This window comes from Danio rerio, chromosome 19, assembly GCF_052040795.2.
Source record: "Danio rerio strain M-AB ecotype USA chromosome 19, GRCz13ab, whole genome shotgun sequence".
Lineage (NCBI taxonomy): Eukaryota > Metazoa > Chordata > Actinopteri > Cypriniformes > Danionidae > Danio > Danio rerio.
The window spans coordinates 40,980,170-41,004,851 of record NC_141039.2 but is presented as its reverse complement, the minus strand read 5'-3'; the positions used below and the strand labels follow the sequence as shown (position 1 = coordinate 41,004,851).

General features: G+C 35.6%; 1 protein-coding gene across 50 annotated transcripts in view; it reads left to right on the top strand.

Annotated features, from left to right (window-relative positions):
• The window catches only part of adgrb2 (adhesion G protein-coupled receptor B2), a 554,448-nt gene that overhangs the window by 517,949 nt on the left and 11,817 nt on the right, over positions 1–24,682 (top strand). For 16 of the 50 annotated variants that reach the window (XR_015515958.2, XR_015515945.2, XR_015515955.2 and 13 more), the window contains 1 exon segment: positions 2,635–2,748. Coding sequence is in view for 9 of the 25 variants with exons in the window: in NM_001443202.1 (NP_001430131.1) it covers positions 2,635–2,748 (114 nt within the window). In the remaining 16 variants the exon portion in view is untranslated. 50 annotated transcript variants of the gene reach the window in all.

Sequence of the window (24,682 nt, the reverse complement as noted above, 5' to 3'; positions counted from 1 at the left end):
CATATGAGATAAATGACGTCAGTACACAATAACCGGTTATGATTATTACTAAACCGATACCGAATTGTCCGCGTCTGTATCGCGGTGCACCGAAGAAACCATAATTTTTGACACTCCTAATATATATATATATATATATATATATATATATATATATATATATTTTTTTTTTTTTTTTTTTTCTTTTCTTAATTCCAATCAATCTCCATTAATCTTTTAATAAGTGTCAACATTTATCGGTCAATGCAAGTGTCTTCCGAGATAAGTCTGACACTTTAGATTAAGACAAATAGTTGCATATATACAGCTTTAATATTATTATTTACATTTTTTGTATGTGTCACCACATGCAGTTTTAGTGTGACCCACAGATTGAGCTCAGACATCTAGAGACTGAAGAAGACCTTTCTATACTGGTTTATTTTACTTTATCTGCATTTCTTAAAAGCACTGCAAGCTACGTTGATCATAAAAACAATCAGTGTTATCAGTGATTCTACAATCTTGGGTTACAATGCTTTTGGGAAAGCAGTCCATTTGTAGATCACAAAACTATGTTTTGTGAAAGATTCAAGACGTTACTCACCAGAATTGTATAAATTATATGTACAAAGAGCTTTCCATGTCAAATATCTGGTCACCGTATTTCAAAGTGACATTTCCGTTATGTCATCCCAAAAGGGTGCTACCTAATGACTAAACATGGCATGCTTTAAAGCACGCTTCTGAAAACAGCAGGATGATGGCTGCTGAAACACTGAAACAGCGTACAGCTCTAAGTGTGGTGTGAGTGGCATTATTGTGTGTGAAAGAGATAGATAGCATAATGAGACGAATAGAAAGTGCACGTGTGTGACTGAGGCAGCCTGGAGGGCACCTCCATGGAATGATCACCTGGCAGGATCCAGCAAATCTCCAGTCTCCAGCCGCCCAATCCATTTCCCTCCCAGAACACACTTGTGTGCTTTTAAACCAGCAGTTCTTCAATTATGCTTGAAAGCTTAAGTTAAGTGATGACTGGATATTTGCTCTCCAGTATGGAGGCTTCTTCTCAAACTGAGGTATGTCTTGTTACTAACACATTTAGATGCTTTTAGAGCTTCATAACATCTTTCATCATAGTCAGTGCTGCATGAGACGACCCCCCTCCTGTCCCCATAAATAAATGAGGCCTGTCAGTGGACTAAAATAGGTTTATGTTGTTGTTGCAATGGTGAATTTCTTAATTATTAGGTGAATTTCTAAATTATGCTTTTTTTTGTTGTTTAAAATGATTTGCCTTAACTTTTAACGCATTCAATTATTTATTTTAAAAATAATTAAAAATATATATAAAATTTAATAAAATGTTAAAAAGTTTTAAAAATCAAACAAATTATCAGTTAGTGTTTGGGCTGGATTGTTGTTTGTAATTTGCATGCATTTTTTTCACTTACCTCAATAATTGCATCTGCGTTGTCTTTTAGAGTATATATATATATTTTTTATTTAACCAATGGCTTAAACCAGATCACTCTTAACTGATACTACTAATAACAAATTGGGCTCATAAAATGTAGAGCTTCAATACAATCATTATATATATATATATATATATATATATATATATATATATATATATATATATATATATATATATATATATATATATATATATATATATGTATGTATGTTTGACCATTATCACAGGAGTAGCAGTGCAATATGGCAATATGTATATCGGCAGAGGTGGGAGGTTTGCGTTGGCTCAAGGTTGCAGGCAATGACAATATACAGCCATATCGCACTGCTGCGAGTGTGATATTGCGTTTATTCAACAGTTCAATAGCAAAATTGTGTATATAAAATAAAAATCTAACAGAGAGTCTAAAAATCATTTTGTATGAGGAACTACTTTCTTCTGCTATTCCTTCAGATCTGCAGCTGACTTCAGAACAGCATAAACTGTTACTACCAAACAAACGTGACTTTAGAGCAAGTGTTTGAATGATTCTCTAGTGTAATGTCTAAAGTGATGACAAAACAGGTGCCTTTGCTAACATTTTAAGATTAAAATGCTGAACGGCATGAAATTCCATCAGTTTACAGAGATTTCCCAGTATTTCTCTGTTGCAAATAAAATAACTAGCTGTGAAATTAATTTCTTACTGTTGTTTGGAAGAAAAATGGTCGAATATAAAAATCTAAAACTTAACTAACCTCCGACTGGCTGTGTTCCTAACTCAACAGAATCTATGTAGCTAGTTAAAATTATAAAATAAATAAACTTAAAAAAATAATCGGATCAAATTAAATTGTGATGCTGCGTATTTAGACTCTTGGTTAGTTTTTTTGCAATTCACTTTATTCACGATAACATTTCTTGCCCGTTAGTATTGTGGGGCATGTTTAAAACAATCCCCTCTGTTCATTTCCAACCCTGGGTGGAAGTGTCTGTGACTCTTTAACCAGACAATCTTTAATCCCCATCCGAACGCCACTCTTCGAAAGAATGAGTGTTTGTGCTGACCCCTATTTTGAAGTTCCCTTGACTATAGTCAACCCAGCTCCACCCCGGCCTGCCCTTTCTTATTTTTCATTTCGTTTGTTTGTTTCTTTTTTTTTTTCTTTATTTGTTGTTCCCCTTCCTTACAGAAAGTGATGCACACTCGCAAAAGACACTCAGAGCTGTACCATGAACTCAACCACTCCACCAAGTTCCACACCATAGACAGGTATAACAGGGACCCTGCCATGTCCTCCTTCAAGGTAAGAGCAATCTAACCTGCGACCCCACCCCCTGACACCTCGAAATTGTACATCACCCTGTGTTTACTAAAGTCAGGCATAACCGCATCTACTAAAGCAATAATAACTGGAGCACTAAATCATTTAATGTGCCTGAATTACTAATGAAATTTACATAATTCATAACTGAAGTTTAAAAAAGGGGTTTTGGGGAAGTTTTAATGTTTTAATTAATGTTAACCTGCAGTGTAAATAACAGTGATGAAGATTCATACAAAACAAATTAGATACTAAATAAATTAAATATGATTCAAATGCATATGCTGTCTTTATATTGACATATAAACCCTGAAACGGAAATGTAAAAATCTGTCATTGTTTATTCACTCACATTTTGTTCCTGGGTATGTGGAACTTTTGTAACTGAACACAAAGGAGGTTTTCACACTGGAAATGGTCAACCCTGGGTCATGCTTAACCCTGGATAAACAGAATCCTGGGTTATCTGTCATCCTGTTTCACACTGCTCATACTAAACCATGGGTTACCCAATAATCCTGGGCATTTATTTACAAACGTTTTACACTGTACAGTCCTAAACCCTGGGTTAATGTTCATATTTGCGATGTCACAGTTGCTGGTTGGACGAAAAACAGGCAACCGTGTTTTGACATTTTTTCTTACTACATAGGCTGTGTTCAAAATTGCCTACTACTCAATAGATACTGGATTTGAATTAGAATTTACAACTCGACCATTAGTACCTTCTATACAGTATAAATGTGAATAGTATGAATGGAACTCAGGCATACTACATCCGCCATTTTGTCATGATCACTTGACCTACCCACGTCAGTTGCGTCACTTCACTCATTTATGAATTCTCCTGTAGTGCATCATGAAATAGTGTATCAGTCAGAATCTCGTAGCAGGTCATCTAAGAACTACCTGCATATTGTTTTTAGAATTCTATGAATTCAGACATATTACTTGGCTTGCATACTGATTTTTAGTCAACTATATAGTATGGAACTATGCGATTTCGGACGCAGCCTTAAAGCCTGTGCATACCGAGACGTTTTTTTACTTGTGTTTTCCGTCAACGTTTAACGCCTTGTCACAATATAAAGGGCGTCAATATGATTGTGCACACCAACGGCCAAAACGGCAGGCGCAAAAGCGTCATTTTTTAAAAAACGCCTTATGCTGTTTTTTTTTTTTTTTTGACGTGCCGCGTTAAAACCTTCTCCGCCGATCAGGTTGGCACTTTTGTTCATGTGCACGGAGCTGCTGAAGTTGCAGTAAACAGCACTTGCAAGCCATCAAGTGCAAAACTGTTAATGCAAGCGCACATTGAAGAAGATGCCCAGAGGTGATATGAACGTGGAGCTGCTTATTGCTTGTCGAACAATAATAATTTCTTCATCGCTAGAGCTGGAGCTGCTACGTGAACCATCTATGCTTGTTCGAGTCACCAGTAACTTTAACAATAAGCGTGTAAACTTCCTCTTTTCCTCTTCTTCAGTGTTACAAGCGGGTGTCAGAAGCTTAAAGTTGTGTAGCGCCATCTAACGTCAAGGAGGGATTTTGCATACTCTTCTGCTTGACGCCAGTGAAAATCGCTTGGGTTTGAATGCAGAAAAACGTCTCGTAAAATGCTGACGATAAAGACGCCGATGTCTTTTCCTAATGTTACCTCTGTGTACATTACACAAAAAGTTTTTTTTTTCACAAAAAAAAAAAAAAAAAACTTTTTCACACTGAAACAGTTAACCCTGGGTCATCCTAAACCCTGAAGAAACTGAATTCTGGGTTATCTGTCATCACGTTAAACACTGCTCATGCTAAACCCGGGGTTAACGAATAATCCTGGGCATTCATTTACATACATTTCACACTGCACATTCCTAAACCCTGGATAATTGTTCTTATTTGCATATTGGTGATGTCGCTGTTGCTGATTGGATAAATAGCAGCTAGATAAATGTTTTGATATTTCTTACTACACAGGCTGCGTCTGAAATCGCCTATTAGTCAGTAGGTAGTGCATTTGAATTAGAATTTACTACTCGATCGTTAGAACAGTATGTTCTATACAGTATGAATGTGAACTCTAAATCATTTTGTCATGATCACGTGACTTACCCACGTCAGTTGCGTTACTTCACTCCCATTCATGAGTTCCATGGGATAGCGTAGTGTCTATTGGATGCGCACTTCAGAATTTCGCCGGAAGTCATCCAAGTATTACTTGCATACTGTTTTTTGAATTCATTGACATATTACTCGGCTCGCAAACTGTTTTTTAGTGTACTATATAGTACAGATATGCGATTTTGGATGCAGCCTCAGTCTTTTTTTGTCTTTTTAGTCTTTCCCTAATGATGTTTACATTACACAAAAGGGTTTTTCACACTGGAAATAGTGAACCCTGTTTATGGCATACTATATAGTGTGGAAGTATGCCATTTCGGACTCAGCCTTAAGGCTTGTTTACACAGAGACATTTTTTGCTCGTGTTTTCCATCAACATTTAAAGCCTCGTGACTAAATAAAGGGCGTCAATGTCATCGTGCACACGATGCGCCAGGTCAAAACCTTCTCCACCAACCTTCTCCACCAATGGAGCTGCTTATTGCTCTGGTGAACAATAATCTTTGTCGCTAAAGCTGGAGCTGCTACTTGAACCATCCATAACAACAAGCGTGTCAACTATGTCTTCTTCTTCTGTGTTACAAACGGGTTTCAGAAGCTTAAAGTTGTGTAGTGCCATCTGACGTCAAGGAGTGATTTTGCATACTCTTCTGCTCGATGCCAGTAAAATTGCTTGGGTTTGAATCAGGAAAAACGTCTTGAAAAACACTGACGATAAACAAGCGTCCCGGTGTTTACGAGCCTTTAGTCTTTATTGTCGTTTCTGTTTGCATTTTGTAATGTGATGCAAATCTTGCTGCTCAATTTCTAATTGGCTGCGTTTGTTGCCAAACGTCCAGCAGCATCAAGCAAACACTGCCCTGTTTAACACTGAATAAACAGAACTGCAATGCATGGTTAGCTTTGTAGCAGAGTTTCATAAAACTTGGGTAAAATACGATGCTGAGACCACATTCAAAATTATAGCATGTCTTCTTCAGGATTAAAAGCAGTATTTAGAATGGCAGTAACCTGGGCTTAGTGAGCAGTGTGAAAAAAATAAATATTGTACTGTATATGTTTGAAGCAGTATGTCAATAAAAATAGGACATAGATTTTTGCCAAAAGTGGATCAATATGATACAAAGTCGGGCACTAATGCAGTCTATAAATGATGACAGATTTTTGGGTAAACTTTCCTTTTAAAAAAATAAAGTGAGTTCTTTTCTGGTATTTAAATTTTAGATGAGCAAAATGTAATCATACATCCACTTGGTGTTCAGGAAACACGTGTTTTTCAGAGCATGCACTGCTTACCATTTCCCCAAGCGGTGTGTTTTGTACGCTAATTAATACAGTATTAATAGCTGGATCATATTCAGTCTCCCGCCATTAAGCTTCTCCAATACACCTGCCTGCTCCAGCGCTGCCTCCAATCTGCTTTCCCTGAAAGAGCTGACTGTTCATCTTTATATTAGCTAGACTGCTGAATCTTTAATGTCCTATTAGCAGAAGGAGCATTGCAAACATCTATACACCAGTGTTCGGAGGCTTTTGGCATTAAGATTTAAAAGCAAATGCCCTTTGGAAAAATTAACTCACTGTAATTTGCGACAAGTGTATACTTTGGTGGCATTTGCCACATGCTCACTCACTTTTCATTTGGATCATGCTGTCTGCAGCCTCAGTTACGGTCCATTTAAGGCTTTTAGATGCTTGTGCTGGATTACATTCCACCAGAGGCGTGTCCTGTGGTGGCCCTGGCCAGCGGGGTGATCTGATTGGCCACCCATCGGTTCTGAAACATGAGTAATATGTGACCCTGGACAATGAAACAAAAACCAGTCATAGTGGTCAATTTTTTAGGTTTATACGGGGGTGTGAAGAGACGCTTACTCCACGAGATGAGATGAGACACAAGATTAGATTCACGAGAACAAGACAAGACGTGATTTTGATATTATTTTTATTATTTTTTTATTATTATTATTTTTTTTTTTATCCTCAATGAAAAAATATATGATTGGGAAATTGTTTTTTTATTCAACTGAGAAAAACCACAAGGTGCTTTTTTAAAAAAAAAAAAAAATCAACTTGTAATAAATATTTTTTTATTTATATTTTAATAAATTCTATGCTGTAAAGGGCATGTAAACAATACAAATATGTTATATATTAATGGAAAATAATGCTAATATATCATTTAAAATATTGCTATATTTAGCAATAGCTAAATATTTGCTAATATATTCATATATATATATATATATATATATATATATATATATATATATATTATTCAACTGTTTTTTTTAATAAACTTGTAATAACTTTTATTTTACTTCTATTGTAAATAATTATACCATAAACTACATGCAAACACTGCAAAATATTTTGCTAATAACTGTACTGACTGAACAAACTCTGAACTACTGGATGTGAGTATGGATTGATAGAAGAGAGCTGTTTCAGTGGAATTTAATATTGCATACTGAAGGAAAAAGTCACTTCCATTTATTTCCGGATGGCATAAATGGTGACGGTTGTGTGTGCATCTTCAGTAGTTCACTGTGTGTGTGTGTGCACTTTGAGGAGATCTGTGTGTTTGTGATGCTACTGACTTGGTAGGTGCAGAGAATAGTGTCAAACAGTGTGTATAATCTTATCCTGATGCCAAATGTGGATAGAAGTCCTACACAATGGTTTGATTTGGCATTTACATGTCTGTCCAGCAAGGCTAAATTGTCCATAGTGTATGAGTGTGAATGAAAGTGTATGGATGTTTCCCAGAGATGGGTTGCAGCTGGAAAGGCATCCGCTGCGTAAAACATATGCTTGATAAGTTGGCGGTTCATTCCGCTGTGGCGACTCCAGATTAATAAATGGACTAAGCCATAAAGAAAATTAATGCATGAATGAACATCTGTCTTAATTCGATTTGTGTTTACAGAAATTATAACTTTAAGCATATCTAAAGTGCTATTCCAGCGCATGGTTAATTAACCTTTGAACTCTGGTGAAAAAAAAAGTGGTCACGTCACAGCCGTCCAAGCAAACAAGTGATGCGCAACACTTAGGCAGCCCAGGTTCAATTCAATTCATCTTTATTTCTATAGCGCTTTTAGTAAATTGTAAATTGAAGTTTATAGTAAATTGAAACTGTCAGTTCAGTTTTCAGAGTTTGTTTAGTTTAGTTCAGTTCAGTGTGGTTTAATTACTGCTGAAAGTCCAAACACTGAAGACCAAATCCATCTATGCGCAGCTTTACAAGTCATAAACCATGCAAGCCATTGGTGTCCAGGTGTGTGTAAACCAACTGATTTTCTGTTCAAATCCAATCCTGCCTCCAATCTTCAATGCTAATTTCACCGTAACATCACAACTCACCACACAACTTTTAACCTTGATGAGAAATTTCGTCGCGACATCTCACAGCCCGAAAACTCGTCACACCCCTAGTTTATACATGAATTGAAAGCTGAATTAGTACGAATCAAATAATATGTGACTGAGATATTATTCTAAAATCTAGAATTTGAGGGTGTTAATAACTAAATACTGAGAAAATTTACACAATTACACAAATTTCACAATTTAAATATTTAAATATATACAGTTGAAGTCAGAACTATCAGCCCCCCTGAATTATTAAACCCCTGTTTATTTTTTCCCCAATTTCTGTTTAACGGAGAGAAGGTTTTTTAAACACATTTCTAAACAAAATAGTTTTAATAACTTATCTCTAATAACTGATTTATTTTATCTTTGCCATGATGACAGTAAATAATATTTGACTAAATATTTTTCAGGACACTTCTATGCAGCTTAAAGGGACATTTAAATAGGTTACTAGGTTAATTAGGTTAACTAGGCCTGTTAGGGTAATTAGGCAAGGTATTGTATAACAATGGTTTGTTCTGTTGACTATCGAGAAATAAAAAATTTTGCTTAAAGGGGCTAAAATGGTGTTATAGAATAAACTGCTTTTATTCTAGCCGAAATAAAACAAATAAGACTTTCTCCTAAAGAAAAAACATTGTCAGACATACTGTGAAAGTTTCTTTGACCTATCAATGAAAATTACATTTTGCTTAATGGAACATGATTTTTACTTAAAAGTCTTGTAATTTTTTGCATAAAACTGCATAATTTCTAGCCATGCAGTGCTTTTTTTAATAGTATCTGGATGCAGCCTAGATGATGCGAGCTGGGATCGCATATCTCAAAGATGTAATGTCAGACAATGCACTCAATAGAGCTAGTGACAACACTGTGAGAGGTATAGGGTCAGGGGTGGGGTTAGGTGTGGGCATTCAAAAGCATTGCATGCAGCTCAGATTGCAAATGCACCAAGTCTGTATTCAGACCCCCCTTACGGTTTTGGCTATTCCTACAAAATAAAACAATGCCACACAAGACTTTTTTGACAAGACAAGGAATTGTCAGGGTCACATATAGGAAATATAGTATAAGAAAAGTACTAAAACATTGACAGTTTGAAAGTCTGGACACACTGCTGGATTTTGCGCATTCAGACAAGCATTGGTGATTCATGTTCTCACATTGCAGACTATTGAACTCCTCATAACTGCTTATTAATTTTTGACATTATAAAAAAGTCTTTCTGGCAGTACTGAAGAGGCATGATGCTTTTAGCATTCGCCTTTTGATTACCAATGGGAAAGCAATCGCAGCATAAAATTCTTTTGATTTCATTCCACTGGTCTTTGATTATGTTGACAATGCTATAATTACTGCGATAATTGTGTTCAAAAGAGTTTGAGGGGGGGAAAAAAAAACATGAAATTGCACATTTCTAATTATTATAATAACCCAGTGCCTAAGACAACATTAATTGGATTCCTTCTTCAGGTCAGGACTGGCTTGAAAGTGATTTTCCACTCACTCTCTGTGTTCATTTATTTGACTAAGAACTTTTCTCACATTTATGAAGACAACTATTATCTTAAAAAGCCTAATTTAACTACCTTTTACAGTTTGTTTGGATCCTACTCCTGCTGGATTCATAACCAGTCTACCTCAAAGCCGCATCTACCTCAAAAACTAAAGCTGTGCTAAAAAAACAAAAGTACCATGTTAATGATCTTTAAATTCCTCTAACAATCCGGCCACTTCACAGGTTCCTCCTCCACCTCCGCCACGACAATCTGAGCCTTTAACACGAAGAATGAGCTTCGTTTACAAAGAGAGCCAACGTAAGCATGTCAACCAGACCCCGTATTCCCAGCCTGATTTATAGAAGCTCTCAGTGGTGCAGTGTAAATCCTCACTTGTAGAATCTTAGAGGTGTAGAGGACTGTGCTTTTTCCACATTAGGTCGTGTTTTTTTCCGTGCTAACTCGGCGTGAAAGATTCCCTGCGATGTTGTGATGTGTTGTTGTAAATCACACAGCCTCGCGCTGTCATTGTGCTTGTGCTAGTGCTATGTTAAAGCCTAATTTTAAACAAAACCGCGTAAATTCAAATAAACAGTTCATAATTTGGTTTAAAAGCACATAAAATATCATCTTTCTTGCTTATTGTTGACACAAATCTTAATTAGCATGAGAATAACATTACTGAGATACGGTAAGTAAACAGTTGTTGTTATAAAATTAAGGTGATGCGCTGCTGAAATAAGATGTTTGTCTTGCATAGTATTTTGTCTTGTTTTCAGTGCAAATGTTAAAAACATTCTTAAAGGGATAGTTCACCCAAAAATTGAAGGCCAGTTGGCATTCCTGTGTGGAGTTTGCATGTTCCACCCTGTGTTGGCGTGGATTTCCTCCAGGCACTCCGGTTTCCCCTACAGTTCAAAGACTAAACTAAATTGGTCGTAGTGTTTGTGTGTGAATGAGTGTGTATGGGTGTTTACCAGTACTGGGTTGCACCTGGAAGGGCATCCAATGTGTGAAACATATGCTGGATAAGTTGGCGGTTCATTCCGCTGTGGTTATCCCTGATGAATAAAGGGACTAAGCCGAAGGAAAATGAATGAATGAATGAATGACTTGTTCCGAACCACTTTTTCCTTCTGTTGAACACAAAAAAGATAATTTGAAGAATGCTGAAAACCTGTAACTATTGACATGCATAATAGGAAAAACAAATATTTTGAAGGTCAGTGGTTACATGTTTTTAACAGTATTCAGAATATCTTGTTTTGAACAGAACAAAAAAGTCAAGGGGGAGTAAATGATGGCAGAATTTCACTGTTTGGGTGAACTGTCCCTTTAATGTTTACTTGAGAAGCAAATTTGATTATAACTGAATGGATCTTATATGTCTTTTATATTATTTAAAATGATTTAATATAAGTCTCAATTCAAAATAGATCATAAATATTTTATTAGAAAATACTGTAATGTCTCTTTTTGAATGGAAGCAAAAACCTACAGTTTTTTGTGTTTCTTTAAATGCAAATTAGCTGCTGCTTCCCGCCCCCATTCCAGAGGTTAATCTAACAACAGCATCCACAAGTGTTTTAAATGTTTGTCATTTTAAACATTTTCCATTTAAAACTGGTTTAGTTTTAACAAGAGTATTATCAGTTGCATCAAAAAAGCACATCGAAAAAGTATGTCACCTACCCCTACCCGCTCTTGTCTAATAGTGATGGGTCATTCATGAACGATTCGTTCATTTTGAACAAATCTTTAATATGACTCGGGAACTACGAGTCCTCTCAGGGAGTGATTCGTTCATCCGCGCGTGCGCACATTTGAGCAGGTAGTATCGTTAATTTCAAGTCTTCATCACATTGGCAGAAGCCAACCATACGCATTTAGAGCCGGAAAAAGAATTGATCCGCTCACCTCTCGAGTCCTCTATCGGGTCTGAGTCACTCGTTCCTCACGGGTCAATCATTCGCATTTAGAGCCGGAAAAAGAATTGAACCGTTCATCTCTCGAGTCCTCGAGTTTAAGTCATTCTGTCAAGTGATGAACGAACAATCATGGCTCCTATCAGCTTAGACTGAGCATTGATCAAGATTATATGTGACTGTCAGTGTAACGTGAATGAACCCCTGACATTTGAAGACATGAAGAGGTGAGCTGAGCAGAGACAAAAATGCCTTCATAGACAAAAGAGCAGGAAAAACATTGAATTATTATTTTCTCCTTCTTATATTCTATTTATGACTTATTTGTTGTGCAATCAACCTTTTGGGCTAGTTGTAGATGTGTTTGGAAGCAATTCGTAACATTTTAATAATATTTTGGCAAATTGAACCAAATGAACAAAATGACTCGGAAAAAAGATTCGTTCATCTTGAATGAGACTCAAAGATCAGAGTCAATAAAATGATCCGAACTTCCCATTACTATTGTCTAATTAAAACAATATATATATATATTGTATATTATATATCATTCGAGAGAAAAAAATAATTATTTTCTTAGCCCATTGTCTCATCGATAATCAAGCATGCTTATTTTTTTAAGCATGAATTTACTCAACATTGATTGCATTTTTGTTTGAAAGTCTGAATTATTTTGTTTCTCAAGTAAATATGCATTAATTTAAGAATGTTTAGAAATCTGTACTGGACAACAGGAAAAGCGCTCTTTCAAAAAAAAAAAAGCCTTGTTTTTTTGTGTGTGTGTGTGTTTTGCCATGTGATGTTATTAGGAGATTTAGATATTTGGTCAGAAACATGTTACTGTATGTTTGTGTGGGCTGGTAAAGAGATGAGTGTGCATTTAGGGACATTCTGAGCCATTACCCCCTCTCCTGGCTTATTCTAGGTTTTCCTTTTATCACACTGGATCCTTCTAACTTTTGGGGTCTCTTAACTCACTGAAAAAAGAAAAGATTCAAAGATATTTCCTTGAATTTACTAATTTAAATTTCCTAAGTTAAGTGGTTGTAAACACTTTTTTATTAGGGCTGAATTTAAACAAATTAAGTTGAACATTACTAAATTTAATTTGCTTGTTTAAATTTAAGCTATATAAATAGTTTCCAACAATCTTGCAAAAAACTTTTTTTACAGTACTGTTAAAAAATTCAAATGTAAAATTTACAGCAATGAAAAAAAAACGCAGCTGAGGGTGCCAGAAATTTACAGTTAAAAATACGGTAGAAACAATTTTCAAAATTTTACAGTAAACTAGGGCTGGACAATTAATTGAAAAGTAATTGAAATAGACATTCAGTCAATGAATGAATAATTAAATAAAAATAATCGTTCATTAATCATAATCAAGTTAAAATGTTCAATTGATCAAGATTTTGATTTTAGGCAAAATCAACCAGCCCTACAGTAAACTACCGTATTTATTTAACCTATCGTATTCTACACCAATGCTTTGAAATACTAACATCTGCACAACATAGCTTTGTTACACAGACAAAAATGCAAAGAAACACACTATTATATTTAAGACGCTCTGCTAAACATGATCACGGTAACAGACATACTTACTTACCATAATGCAATAAACATACATAACCAATAAATAACAAACAGCAATGTCAACAAGGCATAAAAAGTGAAGTGTCATGCAGGGGATTCTGGAAAAGTCAGTTATTAACTGTATACTTTAAGGAAACTTACTGTTAGTCAGGTTATGGATTTATTACTGTAGTTTTCTTATTTTTAAAATAATGCTCATTGTTTTTTTACGGTGTGACACATCCAAAATGTTTCCTTCTAAACATCATTGTCCATTGCTTCTAAACGTCGGTTTTCATCCTACATACTCCGAGTTCAATCTCTCATTCGTACAGCGGGTTCACGTCACAATATTTTTTTTTTGTCTTTCTATGGGGACAGTAGAGGCGCCTTAGTCACTTGCAGTCCGTTAAATTGCTTGTGTTAGTGCGAATGGAGCTTGATGCAGTTTGAAAGGCAGTTAACCTCTAAGTGAAGACGCTGGCTGGGCTGATAGCTGTAGCGGAGGCGCCCCATATGGCCCCAAATGGATGAAGGACTGGTACCCTGTGTTCAATCTATTCATGCTAATGGGGATCCTACAAATGAACACAGCGGGGAGTTCGAGAGCAGTGGAAGGCAACAGTCTGGCTCCTGAAATATGTATTAGCAACTTGTGCTTTTACACGCACCGACTGTTGTGCGAAAGGGTAAACATCATAAATATGTGTGCACGGTTAGTGATAATGTAGGATTTGAACAAAGCCCTGACTTAAGTTTGGGGACATAACTTGGGGATAAAACCAGCTTAAGTAAGCATGTTTGTTATGCTGGACAATGCAGTGTTGAAAATGTTCCTTCATGGTTGTCTTGATAAAAATAAAACGGGGGATAGTTCACCAAAAATTTTTAATTCATGTTCAAAACCTATTGAAGTTACTTTTTTGAACACAAAAGACGAGATGTCGAAAAAAACTCTGGTTGCTGCCACCCATTGACTTGCATACTTTAGTTTTTTGTACTATGGGAATCAATGAGTGCCAGCAACCTGAATTCTTTGTGTTCAACATCAGAATAAGACTTATAAAGGTTTAAAAATCATAAAAGAGAAAGTAAATAAGGTAATTTCATTTTTTGGTGAACTGTCTCTTTAAATAAAAGAATCATATTGCTTGAAACATGGGGAAAACACATACACAAACATTAAATGTAATTTTAATTGATAATATAGTTAGATATTTCATTATTTATTTATTTTGGAATTTAAATTATAAACTGCTTTATAAAATACAGTTGAATCCTGTATAACACCCAAGAAAATGAATGCACTTTACATTAAATAATTGATTTTTGTATAATTATAAAACATTTGAAACTTACAGTAAATGTAGCTAATATTTAAATAAAAATTATTAGTTTTTATTCTTTAAATGTGTATGTCTTTTGAGAAGGATTTAAGCCTAAGCAAAATATTAAAATACAGTATTTATTTAAAATAATGTATTCTCAAATAGCTTATGGCTAACTTGTTCTTAGTCCATTGCACATATTTGATTGCAGTTCAAACATCTACACTACCTGAGAAAAGTCTTGATGCCTGTCCAAGTTTTAGAAGCAACAAACAATAACTTGACTTCTAGTTGATCATTTGGTATCAGAAGTGGCTTATATAAAAATGGCTTTTTATTTTACCAAGATAAAATATGACTCTGCCTTGATTTTTAATTATTTCATTAGGACAGTAAGGTCTGACTTTGCTTAGACAAAAGAAAAAAAGTAATCTGGAATGGCAAAGAAAGCGTTCCTGCAGAGTTCATCAAGATTTTATGGATTCATCTTCAGTGCCTCCTTCTTCATCTTACCCTAGACATGCTCAATAATGTTCATATCTGGTGACAAAGCTGGCCAATTCTGGAGCACCTTGACCTCCTTTGCTTTCAGGAACTTTGATGTGGAGGTTGAAGTATGAGAAAGAGGGCTATCCTGCTGAAGAATTTGCCCCCTCCTGTGGTTTGAAATGTAACGGGCAGCGAGAATGTCTTGATACCCCAGGCTGTTGATGTTTCTATCCACTCTGCAGATCTCTCGCACGCCCCATACAAAATGTAACCCCAAACCATGATTTTTCCATCACCAAACTTGACTGATTTCTATGAGATTCTTGGGTCCATGTGGGTTCCAGTAGGTCTTCTGCAGTTTTTGTGATGATTGGGATGCAGTTCAACAGATGATTTACAGAAAAATCTTCCTTCTGCCACTTTTCCAAATGATCAAGAAGTCGAGTTATTATTTCTTGTTCCCACAACTGGGATTGACGACCAGACTTTTGTCAGGTAGTGTCTCCTGCATAATTTCCTTCCTTAACTTTAATTACTGTCAAAGTGTTAAAGACCTTCGCCTACAATTAGGAGGTTTCATCCAGAGCATAATTATATTTGGTGACCCCCATCAACTATTACTAATCAAACTGCTTTCTAGAACAAATGTTTCATTAAAACTTTCGAAACACTACAGCACGGATGATACATAGTATCAGTAGCAGGGTGATCTCATAATTGTAATATCATAATTATCATGGTTTTAAGGTTACGTCTGAACATTTAGCAGAGGAACAGTGTGTGTGTGATTTCAATGCATATTAGTGCGTTTTATATTATTCTTAACATTTTTGGTATCTGAGTCCCAACATTCATTTATTCTCGCTTCCATTAGAGCGGTGTTTCCCAACCCTGTTTCTGGAGGCACACCAACAGTACACACAGTACATCCGGAAAGTATTCCTAGTGCTTCACTTTTTCCACATTCTTTTTTTATGTTACATCATTATTCCAAAATGAGATTCTTCACAGTACATCCGGAAAGTATTCCTAGTGCTTCACTTTTTCCACATTCTTTTTTTATGTTACATCATTATTCCAAAATGAGATTCTTCACAGTACATCCGGAAAGTATTCCTAGTGCTTCACTTTTTCCACATTCTTTTTTTATGTTACATCATTATTCCAAAATGGATTAAATTCATTTATTTCATCAAACTTCTACACACAATGCCCCATAATGAAAATGTCAAAAAGATTTTTGAAATTGTTGCAAATTTATTACAAATAAAAAAACTGAAAAATCACATGTACAGAAGTATTCAGTCTTTGCTCAATGCTTTGTTGATGCACCTTTGGCAGCAATGACAGCCTCAAGTCTTTTTGAATATGACGTCACAAGCTTGGCAGAGCTGTCTTTGGGTATTTTTGCCCATTACTCTTTGCAGTACCTCTCTCAAGCTCTATCAGGTTGAATGGGAAGCGGCGGAGTTCAGCCATTTTCAGATCTCTCCAGAGATGTTCAATAGGATTTAGGTCTGACCTCTGGCTGGGCCACTCAAGGACATTCACCGAGTTGTTGTGAAGCCACTCCATTGATATTTTGGCGGTCTGCTTTGGGTCATTGTCACGCTGGAAAATGAACCGTTGCCCCAATCTGAGGTCAAGAGCACTCTGAAGCAGGTTTTCATTCAGGATGTCTCTGTACGTTGCTACATTCATCTTTCCTCTATCCTGACTAGCCTTCCAGTTCCTGCTGTTGAAAAACATCCCCACATCATGATGCTGCCACCACCATGCTTCACTGTAGAGATGGTATTAGCCTGGTGATGAGCGGTGCCCTTTTTTTTCAAAGGTAACTCCTGGCATTCACTCCTAAAAGTTACATTTTAGTCTTATCTGACCAGAGAATTTAGTTTCTAATGATCTGAGAGTCCTTCAGATGCCTTTTGGCAAATTCCAGACAGGGAGTGGCTTCCGTCTGGCCACTCTTACTATACAGGCCTGATTGGTGAATTGCTGCACAGATGGTTGTAAGGTTCTCCTCTCTCCACAGAAGAACGCTAGAGTTCAGACAGAGTGACCATCAGGTTATTGATCATCTCCCTGACTAAGGCTCTTCTCCCTTGATCACTCAGCTTAGATTGCCGGCCAGCTCTATGAAGAGTCCTAGGAGTTCCAAACATCTTCCACTTACGGATGATGGAGGCCACTGTGCTCATTGGAATTTTCAGAGCACGTGAGATTTTTCTGTAACCTTCCACAGCCTTGTGCCTCGAGACAATCCTGTCTTGGAGGTCTACAGACAATTCCTTTGTCTTCATGCTTGGTTTGTGCTTTGACATGCACTGTCAACCCTGCGACCTTATACAGACAGGTGTATGCCTTTCAATTCATGTCCAATCAACAGAATTCACCACAGGTGAACTCCAATTAAGCCGCTGAAACATCTCAAGAATGATCAGTGGAAACAGAATGTACATCAGGTCAATTTAGAGCTTCACGGCAAAGGCTGTCAATACTTTTCTACATGGGATTTTCAGGCTTTTAATTTTTAAGTAATTTGCAACAATTTCAAAAACTCTTTTTTCACACTGTCATTATGGGGTATTGTGTGTAGAATTTTGAGTATATAAATTAACTTAATCCATCATGGAATAAGGCTGTAACATAAACAAATGTGGAAAAAGTGAAGCCCTATGAATACTTTCTGGATGCACTGTATTTTGGATGTCTCCCTTATCTGCCCCATTCATTTCAGGTTTTGAAGTCTCTTCTAATGTGCTGATGAGTTGATTCAGGTGTGTTTAATTAGGGAGAGTTTGAAAGTGTGTACTGTTGGTGTGCCTTCAGGAACAGCGTTGGGAAACACTGCTCTAGAGACCTCAATGGCGTTAATTGAATAACTGATTTCAGTGCAGTCTCATATTTGCCTTTTGTCCACACAAAATTAGCCCTGGAATGACATTTTTATTACAGACTATTGTATTGACCAAACTTGAAGCAGATGCACCATCAAACAGCTTAATGAAGCTGGGATGGGACTTTTACACACTCTTACACACACACAGCAAAATGCTAATTTGCAGTCTGTGCCAATTAAGATGTAATTAGTGAGATATGTCATGTCGCAGATTTCAACATGTAAAGCTCTGTTCCCGCCATATTGTAGCTCAGCTCATATCTGGATCATAACAAAGAAGGGATAATATGAGTTCTTTTATGGACAGTTTCTGTTTTGCCCTTTTGTGCTTTCCTTTAACATTGAACTGAATAGAATAGATTTGCGACTATTAACTGAGCTGACATAATGCAGTATAACTCAGCAATGGTTGTCATGGCAGACAGAGCAGATAAGGCTTTTAGCGCATTATCCTTTATACATAATGTATGACTTCATAATGGAGGAAACACAGAGGTCATGTGTGCAGTGAATGTGACCGTATATGTCAATATCCAGGAATTAAGATACATATTCCGCTGAAACAAACGCTTCGGAAATGATCCTGCCGTTTCATTTGGAGACCCCTGAGCTCTGTGATATCTCCTTTTTGTCCTCTATTGCGTAAATGTAAAGTGGAGAATTCGCTAAGATTGCGTTGTTTATATTTGCATGATGTCTTGTGTTGTTTCAGCATCTATTCACTAAAGGGATTATGCAAATCTCGTATAAAATTATGCACATTTTAATTCAGATGTGAAGCAAGCAGGCCCGGACTGCATCATAATATGGATGATACAGTACCACAATCTGGTGTAATTTATCCAGACTATATAGACCTTTTTGAGGGATGTAAACAAAAACAATGGTCCCAACGTGTTTCCTGTTTACATGTTTAACTTCTATAGCTTCTGTGAATCCAAAAAGAGCCACATAATGATAAATAATGTTTTTACAGCTGTTTGCCTCGTGTTACAGTTATGAAATTGTTTGAAAACAAGCAGGAAATATTCATGGGCCAATGACATGACCATATTGAAATGGTCTATAATTTTTGGTTTACCAGTCCAGTCCAGTGGTGCATTTCCCAAAACAGGAGTTCAAAAAGTAGGTCGTACAAAGTCCTTAAAAAAGTGTATTAGATGTCTATGTAAATCGTTAGCTCTCAGCTATTCCGCTCATAACATTAACATCACTATTAGGCTGCTGTTTTGACATTTGAATGATTATCATTTCTGCTTTTCTTTCAAGCCTTTTGGTATTACAATCAGTTATATATTTCATTCATATGACAAGAAAAATGCTCTCAACTAAATCAGGTTTCATTTCCTCCATTTTTCTATTTGAAAATATTACGGTGGGTCTTGAGATTGATTATACCTGTCTAAGTAGGTCCTGGATTTTAAAAAGTTTGGGAACCCCAGTGCTAAAAGTGTAGTTAGTCAACTACTATACCCAAATTTGATGAATCTGCATTTCCCAAATCTATAGTTTCAACAAACATTTACAAAGAGCATCACGAAATTGTATTGTTTTGCTCAACTTGTGGGTGTAAGCATAGTTAGTGAGACGTTAGACAGTGTTATAGTTAGACAGTATCTATTCACTTAAGGGATTATGCAAATCTCGTATAAAATGTTGCATATTTTAATTCAGAATTAATTGTGAAGCAAGCAAGCCCGGACTGCATCATAATATAGATGATACAGTAGGTTACAGCAATCTGGTGTAATTTATCCAGACTTTATAGTTTTGGTTCACAACTCCAGTCTAGTCCAGGGGTGCATTTCCCAAAACAGGAGTGCAAAAAGTAGGTCGCACAAAGTCCTTAAAAATTTGTATTGCATGTCTATGTAAATCGTTACCACTCATCTATTCCTCTCACAACCTTAACATTACTATTAGGCTGCTGTTTTGACATTTGAATGATTATCTTCTCTGCTTTTCTTTCAAGTCTTTTGCTATTGCAATCAGTTATATATTTCATTCATTTGACAAGAAAAATGCTCTCAACTAACTCAGGTTTCATTTTCTACATTTTTCTGTTTGAAAATATTATGGTGGGGCTTGAGATTGATTATACCTGTCTAAGTAGGTCCTGGATTTTAAAAAGTTTGGGAACTCCAATGCCAAAAGTGTACTCAATCAACTACTATTACCAAATTCAATGAATTTGCGTTCTCAAATCTATAGTTTCAACAAACATTAACAAAGAGCATCTCAACGTGTTGGTATAAGCATAGTTAGTTTGACGAATGGGCTTAAAGAGATTTTGTACTCGTGCAAAATAAGCATTTTTAGGTTAGGATATAAATCTGGGGGCATATTAGAGAAAGTTTAGTCTCAACTTAAGTTGTGGATTTTAAAATAAATTTACATATATATATATATATATATATATATTTTTTTTTTTTTTTTTTATAAAAATATATGATTTTGCAAATCCATATTATACACTGTAAAAAATATCTGTTAATTATCTTTTTTTTCCGTTTATTTATGTTGGTGAATTGCATTATGGATCTTGATCTTTGTCTAGTTTTGTTGTTGTAAATTTCAACTCTACAGTTTAACAAAGTGACTTATTGACATTTTAGCAGTTTGAAATAATATAATGCATAATAAAAATTATATATAGAGAAATAAGTTTGTAAAATAACAGAAAATCTACTGGCAGTTAATTACAAGGTATTTGTTGCGTAACATACAACATCAACCCAGACAAAATATTACTTTAAACAATATAAAATGTTATTAAAAGTTCCTTTTTAAAACTTTTTAAGGTTAAAAGAAAAATCAAGTTCCCATATTGCAGTTAAAAAGCATAATTAAACAGGTAAAAATAAAACATTAAAAACATAAATCGCAATATACAGAAAACTGCTAATTATGGATACCATTTTACAGTGTAGACGGAAATCTTCATTTGGGATTCTTATTGTGTCTTGGAAAATTGTATCTTATATACAGTTCTGAAATCTTAAAATCTTAAAAGTTTCCAATCAAGATAAACTGCACGAATTGCTAATGAACTAGCCTAAACAAAATGCATAAACAAACCAGTAATGCTCCACCATGGTTTGTTGGTTTCTGTAATGCTAGTCTGAGTTTCGTTTTGCCATCGAAATGTATAACACATCTTCAGGGAAGAGTCTTTCTACCAATAAAAATCTTTGTTCTTCAGTTTCAATCGTCAATAAATCTAAATTCTATTGTTCCATTAAAAGAATTAGCTTTCGAATAATTTAGGAGTTGGGACAGATGTCAAGTTAAAGTTAAGTCATTAACTAAAGTAAACCTTAAGTTAATCTTAACCTGAAGATAAGACAATTTTGAGGTGTCTATGTCAAGTTAGGATGCTGTAATACCACCACCTTTCTATAGTTAAGATAAGACTTAGGCAATGCTATTCCCTAATAGCTTTTGTCCTAAATCTGGTCCTACAGTAAGTGAAATTACCATGTTTACCACACAAATATGATAAGATTTTATTGTTAGGATCTGTCTATGCCCCTGATGTCTTCCATTGGTAGTTCTATTTTCTTCTAAAAATCCCTTGAATGTGACACGCTACTCCCATCTTTTTAAGTGAGAAATGAAATCTCCTATATATTGAGAAGGCAGCAACAGTTCATAGATTTTTGGTTAAGCAACCACTTATGTTGTCTCTTGGTAAATGCACCTAAGGCCAGTTAAATAGCTTGTATGGCCTTCATTTGATCATTATTTGATGAGCTACTGCTTCAGAAACGGCAAAAGTGGCATTACAATTCAGGGAATTCACCCCAGACACTCATCTCTGACAAAGGCCTTAATGTGTTATCCTCCCACCAGTTTTGTGTTGCACACCCATGTTGTTTTACTCAATCCAGCTACTTCTTGTGTCATTTTTGTCTGTTTTGTGCACTGCTTATTACATTGTTTATGTTTTAAATGTGTCTAATTTATTTATTTTATTATACTTTTTTATATTTTGCACTGTCTTTGTCTTTCCTTGGTTTGAAACGACATGTTTTCTGTCATAGTTTGACTGTAGCCAAGCAGTCAGCAGACCCAATGGCGACAAACACAGAAAAGGTAACCCAACAAATAAATGAATAAGTAAATCTCATCCAGAGAGAAGTGTGCCCAAGCCGCATATCGCTCCTAGACAGTGTCTCCTTTGTCCTTTCCATCCTATAGTCTCCATAGATACTTCTAGAGCAGTACAGAACTCCCACAGTGACTAAACTTGCTGCCCTGCTGCTGTAGACACTGCTCCTTTCACTTCTTTCCTTTGCTTCATTGTGCAACAGTCGACTTCTTCATGACCTGTGCTTTCTCATTTGTGTTGGTGGACACATACCGTAGGTTGTGGTCACTGCTGTTTTGTCGTTTCTCCCTTTGCTGTCTGCACACACCTATTACCAGTCCTCCAATCCAAAGACTTTCTTTGTCTAGAGGACAGATACAGTTGTCAACTGTGTAGAAACATAAATGGGGAATCATTCTAGTGTAAAAAAAAAAAAAAACATTCTTTGGTGGGCAAAAATACTAGAAGGAATTGATGGGTAATTTTATCCAGGATGCAGAAAATCAAGTCATTTGAATGATATTACTTTGAATTTATACACTTCAAGGTACTGCAGACGCAGATTGTGTATTCTTGCTCATGTCATTCATAACCATCGACACTTTCGGGAAAGGGAGGAAGGGAAGAAAGAGTGAAATCCATTGTTAAAGAATCTATAGCGTTCTCTATAAGGACTAAGTGCAGAAATTGTGGAGACAAAACATCTCTTTATCAAAACATAGTGCCTACTAACAAAGCCTTTTTGAGATATTCCTGATGTGAGGGTTATTTTAAAAGATTGTCAGTATTGCATTTTGGCTAATTTCTAAGGCAGCATTGTATATATCCTTTGTCAGGAAAGGAATCAATGTCATAATTGTAAGCACACAAGTAGATAAACTGGGCATCATACACTAAAAACACACACTGCTAGATGTTTAAATCAATGCAAGATACAACAAACTTGTGCAGAAGCACGTACTGTACATCAATGCTAGACGTATGATAAATAACAACAATAAGTGTTTTAAAACCGGCTCTAAATATCAGATATGTTTGATTTTTTCTGACTGGATGGGATCGAAGTCTCAATCTTAGGGTAGCCACATAAACTATTCGACTTTCGGGGACTTACATTGATATCCCAAAACTAAAAACAAGGCAAAAACTGTCTATTAGATGGTGAATAACCTCAATACTGAATAGTTTAAAACGGAAAGATATCAAACAAAAATAGCGAAGTCTAATTAGTCTCGGAATGCTAAAATGTATCTAACATTTTGATTGAATTAAACACACATACTGCACTGTTATAACTTGTCATAACCCAAGCTTTTTAATCAATATGTTGATAATATTCATAAATATGCTTTTGCTGAACGCATTCGTTTGCCAAAATTCTTAGAACTAAGAAAATAATAATTAGGTTTGATAGTAAAATTCAGGTTGGAAAAACTACGTTACCCATAGTGCTATATTTAAAATCCTCCAATTAGAGAGCACAGTGAGTAGAGTGTCAAAATAGATGTTTAGGTCCACCCACTGCTGAAATGCACCACAGATTATATAACTGATTCAGTCTCCTTAATCCATTTTTTGGCATTTTCAGATATCATGTTTTTATGTTGTGCATTGAAGAGTACAATAACAAAACAACAACATTTCTGGAAATGACTAAAACTGGAGAGTTTTATATAGATTTCAGAATACAGGTTTTCACATTAAGTAAAAGAATATATTTTTGAAAAAAATCCAAAAATGGTGGTTATCGTTTTGAACTGAGATCTTACTGTATTATAGAAACAACATGTGCGTTTTCACCAATCAATATATAATTTCTATAGCTATAATAAACAATTGAAAGTTAATAGTTTTATATTTTGTCTTATTAAATTCTCTTATTTACCTCTTAAAGCCCATTTCTGTATAAGTTGGCGCGCACTGATGCAATCTACTGCATTGTTAGCATTTAGGTAAATGCTAAAATAAATCCAAAATAGCATTTTCAATCAAGACTCAAGAACTCTTTTTCCCATTAATTATTAATGAACTAGTCTATTGTATTGCTGTTATCCTAAAAGATCATTTAAAAAATCTTACCTTAGGAAAGATATAGCAGGTTTTAAAACCTTGACTTTTTTAAACTTCGGTAGATCTTGAAGACAGTTACTGTATCATCCCATGCCTAAGTATGACTACATCTAAATTAATGTATGATATTCAAAAACATTATGCAAGAGTACCCAGATGATTTACTATCCCATTAAGCCATGAAAGAATGTATGAATAAAAGTAAAGAGGCACAACTTGTACATCCACATTTCCTTTATTTCGCTTAATGTTGGGCAGTAGCATCGCTACAAGTTAACACTACTAGCTTAACTACATTTCTCAGTAGCGTGGCGGTAGCGTTGCTACTTTATAAATCAAATATCTTTTCAGTAGCAAAGCTATTTTATTAGTCAAGTAGAGCAGTAGCGTCCACACAAGCTACAGTTACTGATCGTGGATCAATAAGTAACACCACTGACATTTACGGAGCTGTGAGGCCGGTGTCTAGCCGATGAAAGTAAATCAATATAATGGCGAGAACGACGATTTCTTCCTGTTTTATGGTGGACGACAGCAAAGCTTTT